The following is a 20,748-nucleotide window of genomic DNA, read 5'->3' on the forward strand; positions in this document are numbered from 1 at the left end:
ATCCTTTTCTTTATTTGAAGAATGACTTGGGACCAGGATCTGTTTTACTCAGTTGGGCAAGAATCTGCTCCCCTTACACCTCACGTATACAATAATGCTGTTCTGTGGGACAGACCAAGTGGTGCTTTTTTGGACAGGTCAAAATAACGTTAAAAATTAATGTTAGTACGGCCGGGCGCGGTGGCTCACGCCTGTAATCCCAGCACTATGGGAGGCCGAGGCGGGTGGATCACGAGGTCAAGAGATCGAGACCATCCTGGTCAACATGGTGAAACCCGGTCTCTACTAAAAATAGAAAAATTAGCTGGGCATGGTGGCGCACGCCTGTAGTCCCAGCTACTCAGGAGGCTCAGGCAGGAGAATTGCTTGAACCCAGGAGGCGGAGGTTGCGGTGAGCCGAGGTTGCGCCATTGCACTCCAGCCTGGGTAACAAGAGTGAAACTCTGTCTCAAAAAAATAATAATTATTATAATAATTATTAATGTTAGTAATAATTAATGTGTCCCAATATGAACTTTATCAGTCATAATTGTAATCAATCACTATCTTTCTAACTGCCCTTTCCGTATTTCAAGCTCAGGTTGGCATGGGGTCTCTTTCCCTTCAACCTTAACAGAATACATTATTATTGCTGTCGTTCAAAAGAAACAGACACCTCAATGATATTTTTATTGATTATGTATCCATTCTTACAATTCAGTTTTAGTGACGAGGGGTAATTAGAGAGGGCTGTCTCGGACTCTGCATCAGGTGAGATTCAACCATTGAAAGGTGACTTTTGGCTCTGGGTCTATTTTGTGAACCGCCAGGCAGAATGGGAAAAAAAGCAGAGAACATCAGAAACCTTAAGAGAGTTGCAGGCTCAGAACCAGGGGAAGAGTCCTGGATCCAAGCTCGACATCTTCTCTTGAAAGAGCTTGTCAAAGTCTTCACTCTGGGCCACAGTGAAGTGGTTTTTCCAGTCCCCAGAAACTCCTGCCAAGCAGACGTGGAAAGGGAAGCATCAGAACGTGAGGAAGAGCCCCGGACACGAAACCAAGACTGTCACTCACAGCTTCCCAGCGGTCCCGTCCACCCAGCCCACGTTCTCCCTGAGGGATACAACGAGGCATCCTGCAATGTTCGTGCTTCCTAGGCACTGCCAGAGGCCCCTGAGCGCAAAAGGGAAAGCGGATGGAGGGCAGTGGTTTTGAGTCTTTATAGCATCAGAGAGACTAGGTTTGAAATCCTGCTTCTGCCACGTACCAGCTTGGAGAAACAAAGGAAGTTACATAATCTCTCTGAGGTTCAGTCTCCCTGTTTGAAAAAAACAATGGTAACCATTTAAGAGAGTCTCAGTGGATTTTAAATAATACAATGGACACTTTGGGAGGCTGAGGTGGGTAATCACTTGAGCCCAGGAGTTCAAGACCAGCCTGTGTGACACGGTGAAACCCCATCTCTACAAAAAATACAAAAATTAGCCAGGTGTGGTGGTGCACGCCTATAATCCCAGCTACCCAGGAGGCCGAGGTGGGAGGATCAATTGAGCCCAGGACACTGAGACTGCAGTGAGCTGTGACTGTGCCACTGCACGCCAGCCTGGGCGACAGAGTGAGACCCTGTCTCAAAAATTAATAATAATAATATCATGGATCATAAAGGTTTGTACACTTTGAATTTTGAGATATAGATGCACAGGGAGTTGCAAAATTAGGATAGAGAGGTTTCATGCACCCTTCACCCAGTTTTCCTCCAAAGGTTACATTTTATACGACTACAGTACAATATCGTGGCCAGCAAATTGACATTGGTAAAATGCGTGTGTACCCTGCCACTTTATCCCACGTGCATATTTGTGTAACTCACAGCAACCAAGAAACAAAAACATTCCACCCCAGAAAGATTCTCCTCATACTGCTGCTGTTCAGTCTTACTCACTCTACCCCACCGACCTCAGTCTCCAGCAATCACCCATCTCCTCCACCTCTATACATCTGTCATTGTGAGGATGCTACGTAAACGGCTTTATATATTATGTGACTTGGGCACTGAATTTGTTCACAGCGTCATACCCTTGGGAGTCATCCGAGTGGTTGCATGTATCAATAGATCGTCATTTTCATTACTGAGTAGTCTATATGGATGATAAGTTGTTAGTACTGCTTCTGTCACATGAATAACACAATATTAGCTACCATGCTTTGCATGTTACCTCTTTTATTTTGTATTTTAATTTTTTGAGACGGAGTTTCACTCTTGTCGCCCAGGCTGGAGTGCAGTGGCGTGATCTCAGCTCACTGCAACTTCCACCTCCAGGGCTCAAGTGATTCTCCTGCCTCAGTCTCCTGAGTACATAGGATTACAGGAGTGCACAACCACGCCGAGCACACGTTTGTATTTTTAGTAGAGACAGGGTTTCACCATGTTGGCTGGGCTGGTCTCAAACTCCTGACCTCAGGTGATCCACTTGCCTCGGCCTCCCAAAGTGCTGGGATTACAGACGTGAGCCACCGCGCCTGGCCAGGGTTATCTCTTTTAATCCACAAAACCCTCTGAGGTGGGAACTCTTATTACTGTCACTATTTTACTCACAGTTTCCTGTGAACCTGTAGAAGGTCACACAGTAAAAGGCAGAGCCTGGGTAAGAACACAGACTTCCCTGATGCTTTATCTGTTGGGCTTAACCATTGTTCTGTACAGATTCTCAACAACGTAGGGATTCGCGTGGGGCCCGTATGAAAGGATAGACTCTTTTAAGGCACTGACCCCAGTAGATGCCACACTCAATGTCCAGAACAAATTATTTCTGCTTTAATATATCCACTGTGGTGAGTACATCTATCTCGGCAGGAGGCCCATTCTGAAACTGAACAAGTGTGGTTATTGGGTTTTCTTTATTTTTTGAGACGGAGTTTTGCTCTTGTTGCCCAGGCTGGAGTGCAGTGGCGGAATCTCGGGCTCACTGCAACCTCCGCCTCCCAGGTTCAAGCGATTCTCCTGCCTCAGCCTCCCGAGTAGCTGGGATTACAGGCATGCGCCACCATGCACAGCTAATTTCATATTTTTAGTAGAGACAGGGTTTCACCATGTTGGTCAGGCTGATCTCAAACTTCTGACCTCAGGTGATCCACCCATCTTAGCCTCCCAAAGTGCTGGGATTACAAGCATGAACCACCACCCCTGGCTTTTATTACTTTTGAAAACGTTTCTTTATGGAAATATCTCCAACTCCCTAGCCTTAATTTTATATCCAAGCAATTGTTTATGAGAGACTTCCTTTTGCTACAAGAGTCCTTTTTTGGTCAAATGAGTGCAAGGCCACTCCTGACCTTTTTAAAGTTAATTTTCAGTATTTCCTGAGATTTATATTCAACAAGTGAGAAATCAGGCATTTATGTTTCATTCTACCGTTTACTGAGATGAGAGAATTAAAAGCTCTACTTTCCCCATCTGAAGCGATCTATTTATAGGTTTGAGTTTTCTGAGTAGGAGCATATCATTTTGTATTTTCTGGAAATAGTCCCAGAACTCCCCAAATGCAGTTACTACTCCACGACCCTATCCCCAGCTGGCATAATCTAGGAAAGAAGAAATGACTTGGTGGAGGGAAGCTTTGGTATGAAGGCAGCCAGGCCTAAGAGGCAAAATGAGATCAAGGTAGGCAAGAGGGGAAGCACAGAAATGGCTACAACATCTGCTTCAGATTATAGCCGGAATGAAAGAACCCACCGAAAGCACGGCCCAGCGCAGTGACGCACACCTGCGATCTCAGCAATTCTACCCAACCCGACCTCAATCCCAGCAATCACTGATCTTTCCTTTGGGAGACTGAGGCAGAAGGATTGCTTGAGCCCAGGAGTTCCACACCAGCCTGGGCAACATAGCAAAACCCTGTCTCTACAAAAAATAAAAATAAAAAGGCCGGGCGCGGTGGCTCAAGCCTGTAATCCCAGCACTTTGGGAGGCCGAGGCGGGTGGATCACGAGGTCAAGAGATCGAGACCATCCTGGTCAACATGGTGAAACCCCGTCTCTACTAATACAAAAAATTAGCTGGGCACAGTGGCGCGTGCCTGTAATCCCAGCTACTCAGGAGGCTGAGGCAGGAGAATTGCCTGAACCCAGGAGGCGGAGATTGCGGTGAGCCGAGATCGCGCCATTGCGCTCCAGCCTGGGTATCAAGAGCGAAACTCCGTCTCAAAAAAAAAATAAAATAAAATAAAATAAAAATAAATAAATAAATAAATAAAAATAAATAAAAAGAAAAAAAACCTAGGTATGGTGGTGCACACCTGTGGTCCCAGCTACCTGAGAGGCTGAGGCAAGAGAATCGCTTGAGCTTGGGAGTTTAAGGCTGCAGTGAACTATGACTGCACCACTGCACTCCAGCCTGGGCAACAGAGTGAGACCCTGTCTCAAAAAACAAAAATAAGATGAGGGCTCTAGAGTAAGGCTAGGTGTGATTACGGTGAAAGTGATCACATTCTGCATAACCAAGTATCTGCTGCCTCGAATTGGTGATGCTAGACACCTTAGAGTTTTAAATATTTTATTTCTTTTCTCTTCAGAGACAGAGTCTTGCTCTGTCACCCAGGCTGGAGTACAGTGCTGCGATCTCGGCTCACCGCAACCTCCACCTCCTGGGTTCAAGCCATTCTCCTGCCTCAGCCTCCTGAGTAGTTGGGATTACAGGCATCTGTCACCATGCCCAGCTAATTTTTTTTTTTTTTTTTTTTGTATTTTTAGTAGAGAACGGGTTTCACCATGTTAGCCAGGCTGGTCTCGAACTCCTGACCTCGTGATCCACATGCCTTGGCCTCCCAAAGTGCTGGAAATACAGGTGTGAGCTACCGTGCCCAGCCAACACCTTATATTTTTGTTGAGTGAATGATATCTCTAAAGACCATTCCTGGTATGTCATTTGTACAAGTGTACAGCCACTCCAAAAAACAGCAATTTATTTTAGAACTAACCATTTGCTTATCATATGGCACAGCAATTGTACCCCTGGCCATTTATCCCAGAGAAATAAAAACGCATGTCCAAACCAAAACTTGTACCTGACTTTTTTTTTTTTGAGATGGAGTTTTGCTTTTGTTGCCCAAGCTAGAGTGCAATGGCACCATCTCGGATCACTGCAACCTCTGCCTCCTGAATTCAAGCAATTCTCTTGCTTCAGCCTCCCAAGTAGCTGGGATTGCAGACCCGCGCCACCACGCCTAATTTGTTGTATTTTTAGTCGAAACGGGTTTTCACATGTTAGCCAGGCTGGTCTCGAACTCCTGAACTCAGGTGATCTGCCCGCCTCAGCCTCCCAAAGTGCTGGGATTACAGGTGTAGTCCCTCTGCCCACCCATACCTGACTAGTAATAGCAGCTTTATCTGTAGCAGGAAACAGTGTAAACAATCCAAATGTCCTTCAACAGGTGGACGGTTGAGCAAACTGTGCTACATTCACCCCCGTGGGATACCACTCAGCAATATAAAGGATAATTGGCACGTGCACAAACTTGAATGTATCTCCAAGGTACGACGTCGAATGAAAATAAAATATCCAAAAGTTATCTACGGTATGATTCCGTTTACATAACATTCACAACACGACAGAATTGTAAGTATGTTGAACAGATGAGTGATCACTAGGGGTTATGGGTGACGCTGGGAGCTGGTGCACATGACTGCAAAGCGTAACGTGAGAGACCTGTGTTGCGATGGAATAGACCCGCATCTTCACGGTGGTGGCATCCCATGAATCGATATATGTGATATAATGTCATAGAAATATACACACACGGGCCGGGCGTGGTGGCTCACGCCTGTAATGCCAGCACTTTGGGAGGCCGAGGCTGGTGGATCACGAGGTCAAGAGATCGAGACTATCCTGGTCAACATGGTGAAACCCCGTCTCTACTAAAAATACAAAAAATTAGCTGGACATGGTGGCGCACGCCTGTAATCCCAGCTACTCAGGAGGCTGAGGCAGGAGAATTGCTTGAACCCAGGAGGCGGAGGTTGCGGTGAGCTGAGATTGCGCCACTGCACTCCAGCCTGGGCAACAAGAGAGAAACTCCGTCTCAAAAAAAAAAAAAAGAAATATACACACACACACGAGTGCATGTAAAAGTAGATACATCGGCCAGGCGTGGTGGCTCACGCCTGTAATCCAAGCACTTTGGAGGCCAAGGCGGGCGGATCACCTGAGGTCAGGAGTTCAAGACCAGCCCGACCAACATAGTGAAACCCCCCTTCTTTAAAAAAAAACAAAAATAAAAATAAAAAACTAGCTACATCTTCATAAGGTCTGTGGATTCTGTGATGTCAGTTTCCTGGTGTTTTTTTTTTGTTGTTTATTTGTTTGTTCGTTCGTTTTTGAGACGGACTTTTATTCTTGTTGCCCAGGCTGGAGTACACTGGCGCCATCTCAGCTCACTGCAAGCTTCGCCTCCCAGCTTCAAGCAATTCTCCTGCCTCAGCCTCCTGAGTAGCTGGGATTACAGGTGTGCACTATCATATCTGGCTAAATTTTTTGTATTTTTACTAGAGACAGGGTTTCACCATGTCGGCCAGGCTGGTCTTGAACTCCTGACCTCAGGTGACCTGCCTGCCTCGGCCTCCCAAAGTGCTGGGATGACAGGCATGAGCCACCGAGCCCAGCCTCCTGGTTTTCATGCAGTCCTATACTTGTGAAAACGCTGCCACTGGGGGACACCGGGTGAAGGACACACAGGACCTCTCTGTACTATTTTTGCAACTTCCTGGGAATCTACAATTCCTTCAAAATGAAAAGTTAAAGCAGTAAAGACCACCCAGAGCATCTAACAAACAAAGATCTGCCGGGGGGCACTGATGTTCTGGGTTCTCTATTATCCCGACAGAAGCAATCGCTGTTCAGAGGAAGACAAGACGAGCAATGTATCTTCCAACCCTTTCTTCCTCTAGTATTTTCAGGCCCATTTTAATATTTATTCCAGAAATAACCAATCTCCTCAAAAATGGAGCGTGGGATAGTCAAGACTCAAACACGTCTGTTTCCATGTGTTGTGCTATACATGAATGTTAAAAGATGATGTGCCACATTTTCTTTTTTTTTTTTTTTTTTTTTTTTTTTTTTTTGAGACGGAGTCTCGCTCTTGTTACCCAGGCTGGAGTGCAATGGCGCGATCTCGGCTCACCGCAACCTCCGCCTCCTGGGTTCAGGCAATTCTCCTGCCTCAGCTTCCCGAGTAGCTGGGATTACAGGCACGCGCCACCATGCCCAGCTAATTTTTTTGTATTAGTAGAGACGGGGTTTCACCATGTTGACCAGGATGGTCTCGATCTCTTGACCTCGTGATCCACCCGCCTCGGCCTCCCAAAGTGCTGGGATTACAGGCTTGAGCCACTGCGCCCGGCCTTCTTTTTTTTTTTTTTTGAGACGGAGTTTCGCTCTTGTTACCCAGGCTGGAGTGCAATGGCGCGATCTCGGCTCACCGCAACCTCCGCCTCCTGGGTTCAGGCAATTCTCCTGCCTCAGCCTCCTGAGTAGCTGCGATTACAGGCACGCGCCACCATGCCCAGCTAATTTTTTGTATTAGTAGAGACGGGGTTTCACCATGTTGACCAGGATAGTCGCGATCTCTTGACCTCGTGACCTCGTGATGCACCCGCCTTGGCCTCCCAAAGTGCTGGGATTACAGGCTTGAGCCACCGCGCCCGGCCTAAGTGCCACATTTTCTTTGTCCAGTCTATCATTGACGGGCATTTGGGTTGGTTCCAAGTCTTTCTTATTGTGAACAGTGCACAAATAGACATATGTGTGCATGCGTCTTTGTAACAGAATGATGGCACATATACACCATGGAATACTATGCAGCCATAAAAAAAGGTGAGATCATGTCCTTTGCAGCGACATGGATGAAACTGGAAACCATCATTCTCAGCAAACTGACACAGAACAGAAAACCAAACACCGCATGTTCTCACTCATAAGTGGGTGTTGAACAATGAGAACACACGGACACAGGGAGGGGAACATCACACACCGGGGCCTGGGGGGTGGGGGTCTAGGGGAGGAATGGCAGCGGGTGGGGGGATAGGGGAGGGACAGTGTTAGGAGAAATACCTAATGTAGATGATGGGGTGGCGAATGCAGCAAACACTACCATGGCACGTGTATACCTATGTAACAAACCTGCACGTTCTGCACACGTACCCCAGAACTTAAAGTATAATAAGTAAATAAATAAATAAATGTTTTTAAAAAGACGATTATACCTAGAATACAGCATTGCCCCTCCAACCACCTCCTCTTACCCTTTCTCAGCATTGGCGAAATGATTGCTTTCTGTATACGACTGTCTATTGCAAAATGGTCGGACATTTTGTTCTCTTTCATGGCTGAGAAAGAGCTGTTTCGGACGACTAAATCAATTTCTTCCGGCTTCAACTTTTTACCAAGAAATTGACAAAGCTTCTCCACACTGCCCCTGGGGTCCTACAGAAAGAAAATACTGTCAGCAGACGGTGGCTACAAGAACTGATTGTGGAGCAGGCGCTTGAGTTCTAGCCAAGGTCAAACACATAACTGCATAACCCTCTGCAATTTCTGGCTTCCTATAGGCCTCCATGTTCAGGACTGTGAAATGGAAATTACAAAAGTGTCTACCACATAAGTCAATTATGAGGGTTGTATTGGAAGCTAATGTGAGCTGACGTGATAACTCGCCTTCAACTCCTGACATTCAGCACTAAGTTGTTTTCTTGCACACATAAAGTTTAGTGTGGATTCTGCTACTCACATGGATTTTATATATATATATAAAAGTGCTTGGATTACAGGCGTGAGCCACCGCGCCCGGCCGAGTCACATGGATTTTAATACGACCACGGACGGTGCTAACCTCCAGCCGTTTTGTGGCTCTATCCTTCATGTGTGTCTGCACTTCCGTCTCTTCCATTGGTGGATGGGGAACGGTATCACAGAAAAGAAGCACCCCTTTCTGCATCTCGTCTGCACCGAAGTGACACCGACTTTTCATTGGCAGATGCCATTGGCAAAACCAAGCCATATTCCCGTATCTAGACTCAAGGAGGGCCTGGGAAATAGAGCTTTCCCACGGGCAGACGCTTTCCTAAAATAGCTCTACATGACCCAAGAGAACCTGACGTTTCAATGGCCACTGGATTCAATGGGCTGACAGAGGCACATCTGGAAAGTTACTATTCCAAATGGCTGTTGCTATTGGCACCAGAATGGCTGCACCAAGTCTACAATGGTTAGATTCCTGCCATCTCTCCCCTCCAACACCTGCTGTTTTGCGAACTCTAACTTGAGGGCTGTCACCAGGAACAATGTCTTGTGCCTGGCTTGTGCCTGGCTCAGCAGTCCTGTAGCCGATTCCACTGTCTGTGGGTCTCAAGCTGGAGCTAAGTATCGGTGCTTTCATAGAACTTAGCGATGAGATGTAGGAGTTTTCAGGTGGACGTCATCTTTATGTAAATAATCTCCTTGTAAAAAGTACATATTACGCTGCTTGGGAAGTGTGCATAAGCAAAGGGACTAGGAGATGTACCAGGATGCCATTCTGGCCCCGCTCCATAAGAGTATCTTATCCTGCCGGGCGCGGTGGCTCACGCCTGTAATCCCAGCACTTTGGGAGGCCGAGGCGAGTGGATCACGAGGTCAAGAGATTGAGACCATCCTGGTCAACAAGGTGAAACCCTGTCTCTACTAAAAAATACAAAAATTAGCTGGGCATGGTGGCACAGGCCTGTAGTCCCAGCTACTCGGGAGGCTGAGGCAGGAGAATTGCCTGAACCCAGGAGGCGGAGGTTGCGGTGAGCCGAGATCGCGCCATTGCACTCCAGCCTGGGTAACAAGAGCGAAACTCTGTCTCAAAAAAATAAAAAAGAATAAGAGTATCATCCTACCCTAAAATTGGAGCTAAATTTGGAAGAAGCGTGTGTCTGTAATAGAGACACGGCTAACACACACACCATGCCAGACACCATTCTAAATACTTTGGTTTGATTCTCACAGTTCAGTCAGTTACTATCGTTATCCAGGTTTAGGAATGCGGACACGAGGCACAGAGCGGTTTAGAACTCAAAGTTTCCCAGTCAGTGGCACAAAGCGTCACTAACGAAATCCAGGTCTTCACCACTACCCTCGCTGCCCTAATGAATGACTGCCTAGAGGAACAGGAGAGGGATCTAGGAGGGGAGAGGAAAACACGGCTAACTCTGGGAGGGATGGTAAAAGGGAATTACCCTCTGCAGCTCCTCATAGAAAATTAGGAGAAAGGACCCCATGTCTCTCTTCTTTATCCATCCAAGGGTATGATCAAACCAAGATCCGTAATGCACTACGAGGACAGGAAAAAGAGACAAAGGCCATGATTTCTCTCAGTCATATCCATAAATATGTATTGCCATTCCTTAGTGAAGATCATATGTGTTTTATGGAATATATTAGGTAAATGATGCCAAGCCTTTTCTCTAGAAGATTAAAACAAAATGAAAATCAACAAATCATGGGCCGGGCGCGGTGGCTCACGCCTGCAATCCCAGCACTTTGGGAGGCCGAGGTGGGTGGATCACGAGGTCAAGAGATCGAGACCATCCTGGTCAACATGGTGAAACCCCGTCTCTACTAAAAATACAAAAAAAAAAAAAGAAAAGAAAAAAAAGAAAATCAACAAATCTAAGACACATTTTCTCCATATACTGAGAAAAAACTATACGCATTCTTACCACCTGGATTTTTTGTTTTTGTTTTGAGACAGAGTCTCACTCTGTCACCCAGACTGGAGTGCAGTGGTACGATCTCTGCTCACTGCAACCTCTGCCTTCCAGGTTCAGGTGATTCTCCTGCCTCAGCCTTCCAAGCAGCTGGAATTACAGGCGCCTTTCACTACTCCCAGCTAACTTTTTGTATTTTTGGTGGAGACAGGGTTTCTTCATGTTGGCCAGGCTGGTCTCAAACTCCCGATCTCAGGTGATCCACCCGCCTCGGCCTCCCAAAGTGCTGGAATTATAACCGTGAGCCACCACATCCGGCCATAAAAAACCCTTTCTCACTATGATTCAAAACCCTGATGGGATGAATAAAAGATTAAAATACGAATATACATTTTTAACATTACGGGACCAAAAAAGAGTTTTTAAAACACTGACAAATTGGAAGAAATATTTAGAATAGATATCGCAGATAAAGAATTAATATTAAAAATTTGAACTTAAATTTAAATTAAAACAAGTAAAAATATTTTTTTTTCTTTTTTTTTTTTCCAGACGGAGTTTCGCTCTTGTTACCCAGGCTGGAGTGCAATGGCACAATCTCGGCTCACCACAACCTCTGCCTCCTGGGTTCAGGCAATTCTCCTGCCTCAGCCTCCTGAGTAGCTGGGATTACAGGCACGCGCCACCATGCCCAGCTAATTTTTTGTATTTTTAGTAGAGACGAGGTTTCACCATGTTGACCGGGATGGTCTCGATCTCTTGACCTCGTGATCCAACCGCCTCGGCCTCCCAAAGTGCTGGGATTACAGGCGTGAGCCACCGCGCCCGGCAACAAGTAAAAATGTTTAAAAATCATATTATCGGGCCGGGTGTGGTGGCTCACACCTGTAATCCAAGCACTTTGGAGGCCAAGGCGGGTGGATCACCTGAGGTCGAGAGTTCAAGACCAGCCTGACCAACATGGTGAAACCCCATCTTTAAAAATAAATAAATAAATAAATAAAAGAAAGAAAGAAAGAAAAAAATCATATTATCTCTGGCCTCCTACTAAATTCTTCTTAAGACATTGGGTAGATTTTAAAGATTTATAGACCATAGATTTACTTTTTAAAAACAATGCATCATGAATCATATTTCTGACATTACCCTGATTATTATTATTCCAAAATTTTAAAATGAGAGGTTTGGGTTTACTTACCATCACCTTTGATAAACCGGTTCAAGAATTCATCAAAATTCTCTGGTTGCTTCTTACAAAGGAATCCTCTTGATACATGATAAAGAGATGTAACAGTATCTTTTGGATTCCTTAGGATATAAACAACCTAAAAGAGAAAGGAAACGTATGAAAGTGCAGTTCAAATCTGTCTGCTGACCTCAGAGTTGTACATTTCCTCACACGTCAAGCCCAATCCGCTCATCTGTGGAACACAGCTGGGATTATAAAACAGAAGTCTTCAGGCTTCAATACAAGCTCCCTCCCCTTCCACCACTCCCTTTGCTCTAAGATAAAGATGCTAAGTTGTTCTTAACCTTGAGCAGGTTTAATTAAGTAGTCATAGTCGCCATGTTTCACTACACGAAAAAAATCCAGCAGGGCGCGGTGTAATCCCAGCACTTTGGGAGGCCGAGGTGAGCGGATCATGAGGTCAAGAGATCGAGACCATCCTGGCCAACACAGCAAAACCCTGTCTCTACTAAAAATACAAAAATTAGCTGGGCGTGGTGGCATGTGCCTGTAATTCCAGCTAGTGGGGAGACTGAGGCAGGAGAATTGAATCCAGGAGGCGGAGGATGCAGTGAGCCGAGGTCGCACCACTGCACTCCAGCCTGGGTGACAGAGTGAGACCCTGCCTCAAAAAAAAAAACAAGAGAGAAAGAAAAAGAGAGAGTGGGAGGGAGGAACGGTGGGAGGGAGGGAGGGAAGGAGGGAGGGAGGGAGGGAGGAAGGGAGGGAGGGAGGAAGGAAGGAAGGAAGGAGAAGAAGGAAAAGAAAACCCCAGAGCTGACCTCTGAGTTCACTGGAAGTGCTGTGGTCAGTTAATCACACGGCCGCAGAGGCGGAGCAGAGAACACTAAAACCCATGCCTGGATTTGAACTACTCCCTCACATTCAGCACTTTATCAAATGAGAGAACATCTCCTGGGATTCCCGAAAAGGGGCCAACATACTCACCTTGGCGTTACAGTTGAAGTAGGACCTGGGGAAGAGCTGCACAGGGAGGTGTGACGCCATGAGGCGGGGGCCATTTTGATTAATTAGGTCTTTCTGCAAACGAGCGTCCTCTATCCATGGGGACCTCGAAGAAACTGGTACGGTTTGGATCCAGGTAGGGTCCCCGTTGAAGTGGATCAAATTGAGAATTTCAATTATCCAGTGTGTTCCTGGTTGTAAAATAAAGGGACAGTCCTATTTTAATCTGTTGTATTAACATGGTGAAGATATTTCATATATTAAGGGCCCTGTAGTCTTTTTCTAAATTTTTAACTTTTGTGACCACCTGGTAGGTGTATATATATACATATATATATATATATATTTTTTTTTTTTTTTTTTTTGAGACGGAGTTTCGCTCTTGTTACTCAGGCTGGAGTGCAATGGCGCGATCTTGGCTCACTGCAACCTCTGCCTCCTGGGTTCAGGCAATTCTCCTGCCTCAGCCTCCTGAGTAGCTGGGATTACAGGCACGCACCACCATGCCCAGCTAATTTTTTTGTATTTTTAGTAGAGACGGGGTTTCACCATGTTGACCGGGATGGTCTCGATCTCTTGACCTCATGATCCACCCGCCTCGGCCTCTCAAAGTGCTGGGATTACAGGCGTGAGCCACCGCGCCAGGCGAGTGTATATATTTACAGGGTACCTGAGATGTCTTGATCCTGGCATGCAATGCATAATAATTACATCGGGGAGAATGGGACATCCATGTTCTCAAGCATTTATTCTTCATGTTATAAGCAACCCAATTTACTATTTAGTTATTGACTATAGCTAAATTATTATTGACTACAGTCACCCTGTTGTGCTATCAAATAGTCTTATTTATTCTTTCCTATTTTATTTGTGTCCATTAGCCACCCTCACTCCCACCCACCCATCCACTTCCCTTCCCAGCCTCCGGTGAGCATCATTATTTCTCCCTATCTCCATGAGTTTAATTGCTGTGATTTTTAGCTCCCACAAATAAGTGAGGGCACGCAATGTGTGGCCTCGGTGCCTGGCTGATTTCATCGACCACAATGACCTCCAGTTCCACCCATGTTGTTGCAAATGACAGCGTCTCATTCTTTTTTATGGCTGAGTAGCACTTCACTATGTCAAAGTACCACATTTTCTTCATCCAGGGTTTTTGATTTTTTTTCCCAAATTTTTGTTTTGAGACAGAGTTTCGCTCTTATTACCCAGGCTGGAGTGCAATAGCGTAATCTCGGCTCACCGCAACCTCCGCCTCCCAGGTTTAAGCGACTCTCCTGCCTCAGCTTCCCGAGTAGCTGGGATTACAGGCACGCATCACCATGCCCGGCTAATTTCATATTTTTAGTAGAGACAGGGTTTCTCCATGTTGGTCAGGCTGGCCTCGAACTCCCGACCTCAGGTGATCTGCCCACCTCGGCCTCCCAAAGTGCTGGGATTACAGGCATGAGCCACCATGCCCAGGCAAGTTTAGGGGCACTTGTGCAGGACATGCAGGTTTGTTACTTAGGTGGACATGTGCCACGGTGTTTTGCTGCACAGATCATTCCAGCACCTGGATATTGAGCCTGGCATCCGCAGGTGTTCCTCCTGACGCTCTCCCTCCTTCCACCCTGCCACCCTCCAATAGGCCCCACTGTGTGTTGTTACCCCCCGTCTGTCCACGTGTTCTCATCATTCAGCCCACTTATGAGTGAGAACGTGTGGTATTTGGTTTTCTGTCCCTGCATTCATTTGCTTAGGACGATGACTTCCAGCTCTGTCCATGTCCCTGCAAAACAGGCCATCTTGTTCATTTTTATGGCTGCATAGTATTCCATGGAGTAGATGTACCACATTTTCTTTGTCCAGTCTAACACTGATGGGCATTTAGGTTGCTTCCTTATCTTTGCTATTGTGAATAGTGCTGATGCAGGGCTAGATGCAGACCCCGTGGGCAGAGCTGGCATCAATCAGGGAATTGGTGAGGTAATCAGAGACCAAGAATCTGGGACCCTGAGTGACTGCACAGAGCAGAGCTCACTCACGTCTGGGATGGTCCACGCTGTTCTGCATTGTATGTAGAAAAAATAAATAATTTCTAACGTTTTAATCTTTCAGATTACTTGATGTATTTTGAAGAGCAGTTTCGCCTCTCCACTAACTTACGCAGTGGGTATCATCATCATTGTTTGCAGTTTTCAGATGAGGGCATAAAGGCACAGACGAATGAAGACCTTTGCTCAAGATCACACTGCTAGAAAATGGCAGGCCAAGACTGATGCCATGCAGTATTCAAAGTCCTTGTGACAACAGCAAATACGTTGATCTCCAGCCCACTGCCAGGCAGGCTGTGAGCCCTGAGTCAGCCTCAAATGTGACCCACTGCCGTCATGCCCACACATTGCTCCACTGCCATGTAAGCCCCATATGACCGTGACTTTCCTGCTCTCTACTGTCTCCTCAGCAAAAAAACAAATACAAAAAAACTCAGTTCCTGGAACAGATTAAAAACTTGGGTTCATATTAGCTGAAAACATGAGTGTTGAAATCACCTGTCTGTTTATGTTCCTAACTAAACCGAACTATGAACATTTTGGGGCCAAGAACCCGATTTTATTTACTCATGTGGCCAGAGCCAAGCTCAAAGTCTGACACGCAGCAACCTTCCTCACATGTCTGCTCGACAAGACTTGCCCGCGAAGGTCTCACACCACTCTACCTGCTTGATTCCATTTCACTCTCACACTAGCCCCGAAGAGGAGAATTTTGAGTCATTACCACATAACAGATGAGGAAATCGAGGCACAGATGGGATAAGTAAATGGGCACAGATCACACTGGGAGGGAGAAGCATGACTCAAACCCAGGGCATCTAACCCCCATGCCAATGTCATCAACGCCTCTCCTACAGCTGCTGCTAATGATAATAACAGCCACATGAAGGAATCCTGTTGAAGATGATCTGTAAAGGAAAACACACGTAACACACTAAATAGTGTCAGATGTGAGTTCCACGAAGCGGAAAAGGTGGCACACTTCACCTGCACCACCCTATGTCCCATTCGGGAGAAGCTCAGAGGCAACAGGGCAAGGGGATCCCAGAGAGATCCTCACACAGGAAAAAGGAGAGCAGGAAGTCTCCAGCAGCCCTCGCCACCATCACATAAGCTGAGATACGGGGCTCTGTAAATCACAAATATAAAATCTTTCCATAAAGAAAAGCCCAGGGCCTGGCCAGGCATGGTGGCTCACGCCTGTAATCCCAGCGTTTTGGGAGGCCAAGGTGGGTAGATCACAAGGTCAGGAGATCAAGACCATCCTGGCCAACATGGTGAAACCCCATCTCTACTAAAAATACAAAAATTAGCTGGGTGTGGTAGCACGTGCCTGTAGTCTCAGCTACTCGGGAGGCTGAGGCAAGAGAATTGCTTCAACCTGAGAGGGGGAGGTGCAGTGAGCTGAGATCACGCCACTGCACTCCAGCCTGGCGACAGAGCAAGACTCCATCTCCAAAAAAAAAAAAATTAACATGAAACTACAAAGAACCCTGAAAAGCCAAAATGATACTGAAAAAGAACAAATCTGGAGATCTCAGCTTTCTGACTTCAGAAGATATTACAAAGCTATGACATGATAATGAAAAAACTCTCCAGACATGCAGACCAATAGAACAGAATACTGAGCCAAAAACTAAACTTCTGCATATATGATCAAATGATCTTCAGTCAGGTGCTGAAACTACGCCATGGAGAGAGGATGGTCTTTTCAACAAATGGTGCTGGGAAAACTTGAAACACACTAGCAAAAGAATGAAACTGAATTTTTACCTGACAATATATACAAAAATCAACTTGAAGTGGATTAAAAATGTAAATATAAAGCCTGGAACTGTAAAACTGCTGGAAGATTGCATTGGGAAAAGCTTCTAGGCGTTGGTCTCAGCAATAACTTCCTGGCTATGACCCCAAAAGCACAGTTAACAAAAACAAAGTAAGCGAGCGGGGCTGTATCAAACGTCAAAGCGAAAAGGCAACCTAGAAAAAGATTTCCAAACCGCACCCTGATGAGGGCTTAGCATCCGAAACATGTAAGAAATCGCCACCACTTAATAACAGAAAAAATCAGACGCGTATCTTGAAATAGGCAAATATACAGACATTTCTCCAAAGACACACAAAATGACAACAGGTGCATGACGAGGCAGTCAGCATCACGAATCGTCCAGGAGAATTCAGATCGAAACCACAGTTAGATTCACCTCAGATCTGTTAGGATGGCCATTATATTTTTTAAAAACAATGTAACAGGCCAGACGTGGTGGCTCACACTTGTAATCCCAGCACTTTGGGAGGCCGAGACGGGTGGATCACCTGAGGTTGGGAGTTCGAGACCAGCCTGACCAACATGGTGAAACCAGGTCTCTAAAAAAACAAACAGGCCGGGCACGGTGGCTCACGCCTGTAATCCCAGCACTTTGGGAGGCCGAGGGAGGTGGATCACGAGGTCAAGAGATCGAGACCATCCTGGTCAACATGGTGAAACCTGTCTCTACTAAAAATACAAAAAATTAGCTGGGCGTGGTGGCGGGCACCTGTAATCCCAGCTACTCGGGAGGCTGAGGCAGGAGAATTGCCTGAACCCAGGAGGCGGAGGTTGCGGTGAGCCGAGATCGCGCCATTGCACTCCAGCCTGGGTAATGAGAGCGAAACTCCATCTCAAAAAAAAAAAAGTAAGAAAATAACAACTGTGTCCAAGGTCGTGGGAACTCAGAACCCCTGTACACTGTGGGGGGGGATGTAAAATGGTGCAGCTGCTGTGGAAAACGACACTGAGTTTCCTTAAAAAATTAAAAATCGAACTAGGATGATCCAGCAATCCCACCTCTGAGTATTCACCAAAAGAACTGAAAACAGGATTTCAAAGAAGTATTTACAGTCCCGTGTTCATTGCAGAATAATTCACAATAACCAAGAAGCAGGAACCATCTAGATGTCCACTGACGGAGGAACGGGTGAAGAAAATTTGGCATGTACATACAACGAAATGTTATTTAGATTTTTCAAAAGAAAGAAATTCTGACACATGCAACAACACGGATGAACCCTGAGGACATGAACTAGCCAGTCACAGAAGGACAAATATTGCATGGCCTCGCATGAGATACCCGAAATGCTAAAACTCATGGAATCAGAAACCAAACGGTGCTTGTCAGGGGCTGGGGGGGAAATGAGGGGTTGCCATGCAACGGATGAAGGTTTTCAGTCCTGCAAGATAAAGAAGCTCTAAAGATCTCCTGCACAGCAACGCACCTGTGGCTAACAATTCTGTTCACTTTCAAAAATTTAATAGGGTAGATTTCATATGATGCATTTCTTACCACAATAAAAAATTATCATTATCAATATCCACTGGGTTCTGCAGAAAGACATTCTCCATGGGTCTCCTACTAAGAACACACACATGACATATGCATGCATACACAGGCACATCTCCTCACACACACATTCTTCTTACCTGATCTAGGGTAGCTTACTATGATGACATCATCATCTCTCACCAAAAATTCTTCCCTGGCAAAGCACAATGTCTCCACATCGGTAAAGATGGGAGGCATCTGGAGTCCCTCAAATAAGAAGCATTCGCTCATCTCGACACTGTCCTGGAGCATTTTTCAATAAACTTCCAGGTCTGACAGCTGAGAGTCCCGATACTGGGTGTAATGGCCTTTTACACTGGCCGAAGAAGAAAGTGCAGTTACTGATGCTGAGTGAGGCGCAGCCCTCTGCAGCTCATTAAAAGCAGGTCTCACTAAGAGTAGGAGCTAAGTGGGTGGAGCTTCAGAGAGAGTCGAAGACTTGGACTTGGAGTTAGATAAGCCTGGAAAAACTGGAAGAGAGTAATATCCAGACCAGTAAACAGGAGGGTGGGGAACTGAACCAAAGAGAGGAAATAGCAGCCTATGCAGGAAAAACTGTTCTCCAATGAAAGAAAGTGAGTATTCTGGGGGCAAAGGGACTTCCTAGGGTTCCGCAGGTCAGAGTCACTGGCAGAACCTCCGTGATTCCTGTCTCTCACCTCTCAGGATCCTCACTGCCTGGCTTTAGCCAAGCTCCCATGGTGGGATGTTTCTGGTGCAACAGGAGGAAACCCAGGTCAAAGTGGCTTGTTATCTCACCTAAAAGGTTCCCTGGGACTTCTGGCTTCATCCCTCGGATATAAAGAGCTAGAAAGAGCATGCTCTAACCCTTACAATGAAATATGTGCTGAACTGACTTCCAATTACGTTTGTGTGTGTGTGTGTGCGTGTGTCTGTGTGTATGTGTGTAAATCAACAGAGAATTGGGGCTGGAGAGAAAACAACTAACTTAAAATCTAAAGAGAGGGCTGGGTGCGGTGGCTCATGCCACACTCCTGTAATCCCAGCTACTCGGGAGGCTGAAGCCGGAGAATATCCTGAACCCGGGAGGCAGAGGTTGCAGTAAGCCAAGATCGTGCTACTGCACTCCAGCCTGGGCAACAGAGCCAGACTCCATCTCAAAATACAAACAAACAAACAAACAAAACAAAATCTAAAGAGAGACACCGTCTGCAGGGAAAGAAGGGACATGGATATCCACTTGGCTGAGTCAAGACAGACAGACGCCTGCTAGAAGAGGTGATCTAGAGTATCTATCAAACTAGTTAAGGCTGATTACAAGCTGGCAGGACTGGGAAACCCTAGAGGCTGCAGATAGTGGTGAAATCTTTTTTTTTTTTTTTGTCCACCTGCAACTGTCTTGATCGAGTTATAGAAATCTATTCCACTTCAGGCTCATTCTCCATGAATCCCATGAGACAGCCACAAAAAAGTGTTTTAAAGAAGCTTTACAAGTGTCTATCATGGTGCGTCCTTGGGGACAGAAACAGCAGTCATGTCAGAGGAGCTCCTGGATCAAGATGTAACCTTGGAAGGCCCAGACGTACAGACCCGTTTGAATGGATATCTAATCTGGGAGACCCAGGTATGTAGAGAAGGTTGATGGAAATTTAACCTTGGAAGACCCAGGTACACAGATGCAGCTGGAACACACCACTCACTGCTCCTCGGGCAGAGGACACTGCACTAGCCCCAGATTTTCCCAAAATGGCCTTGGCCGAGCCGGGCAGAGTTGACAAGGGGACGGTGGCTGCTGGCAGCATCTTGTAAGGAAGATTACCTTCCCAGGGACAATTTTCCCAGCTTTCCACCCGTGCAGAAACCAGTGGCTGCACGTGTGCTCAGGAGAGAAACGGGACTGGACTGTGTGACATTCTTTCATTTTCCGTTGGATTTTCCACTCAGGCCATAAATTCTCCATTTTACCACAGAAAAATAAGATCCTTCTCTACGTTCTGCTCCTTCTCGCGGTCAGCGCCCGATGCTGTGTTTACTGGCCTGATGGGCTGGGCAGTGGCTCCGTGATTCTTCTCCTGCACAGACACCGCCAGAGACCGTGGCATCTTCACACCACCAACCGACACCACAGACGCCCGCCTGAGACCAGAGCCACCCACACCGTCCTGATGCCGGTGGTCACCTTTGTCACCTCTTACACGCAGAACTTTCTTCTCATTTCTTCCGTGACTGCGTTTTTATATTCTGGTCTACGGCTGATGAACATCTCAGCTGTTGTGAGTTCATGTTTCCCCGCTGTTTGCCCCTTACCACTCATCCTTAGGGATCCTGCCATGTCGAGGTTCTGGTCTTGAACTATGGAAAATCCTGGCTAAAACGCTAAATATAGAAGACAGCTTCCACAATGGCTGTAATTACTCTATTCCAGAATCATTTTCTGAGTATCATTTTTGACATACAACCCACAATAATTTTATTTCTTTAATTTTTTTTGAGAT

At 46.1% G+C, this 20,748-nt stretch overlaps 1 protein-coding gene across 1 annotated transcript; it reads right to left on the reverse strand.

Annotated features, from left to right (window-relative positions):
- Positions 1-637: 637 nt before the first annotated feature.
- LOC105726038 (sulfotransferase 2A1-like) lies at positions 638-18,717 on the reverse strand. The gene is made up of 6 exons (XM_064380779.1): positions 18,391-18,717; positions 12,877-13,085; positions 11,899-12,025; positions 10,230-10,324; positions 8,274-8,454; positions 638-975 (listed from the first exon to the last, which is right to left on the reverse strand). The coding sequence occupies exons 1-6, from the start codon at positions 18,542-18,544 to the stop codon at positions 863-865; spliced, it is 879 nt and encodes a 292-aa protein (XP_064236849.1). The 5' UTR covers positions 18,545-18,717; the 3' UTR covers positions 638-862.
- Between the last annotated feature and the right edge of the window lie 2,031 nt (positions 18,718-20,748).

The sequence above is a fragment of the Aotus nancymaae genome, unplaced genomic scaffold (assembly GCF_030222135.1).
Source record: "Aotus nancymaae isolate 86718 unplaced genomic scaffold, 86718_ANA_hifiasm-v0.15.2.pri h1tg000028l, whole genome shotgun sequence".
NCBI classification, from domain to species: domain Eukaryota; kingdom Metazoa; phylum Chordata; class Mammalia; order Primates; family Aotidae; genus Aotus; species Aotus nancymaae.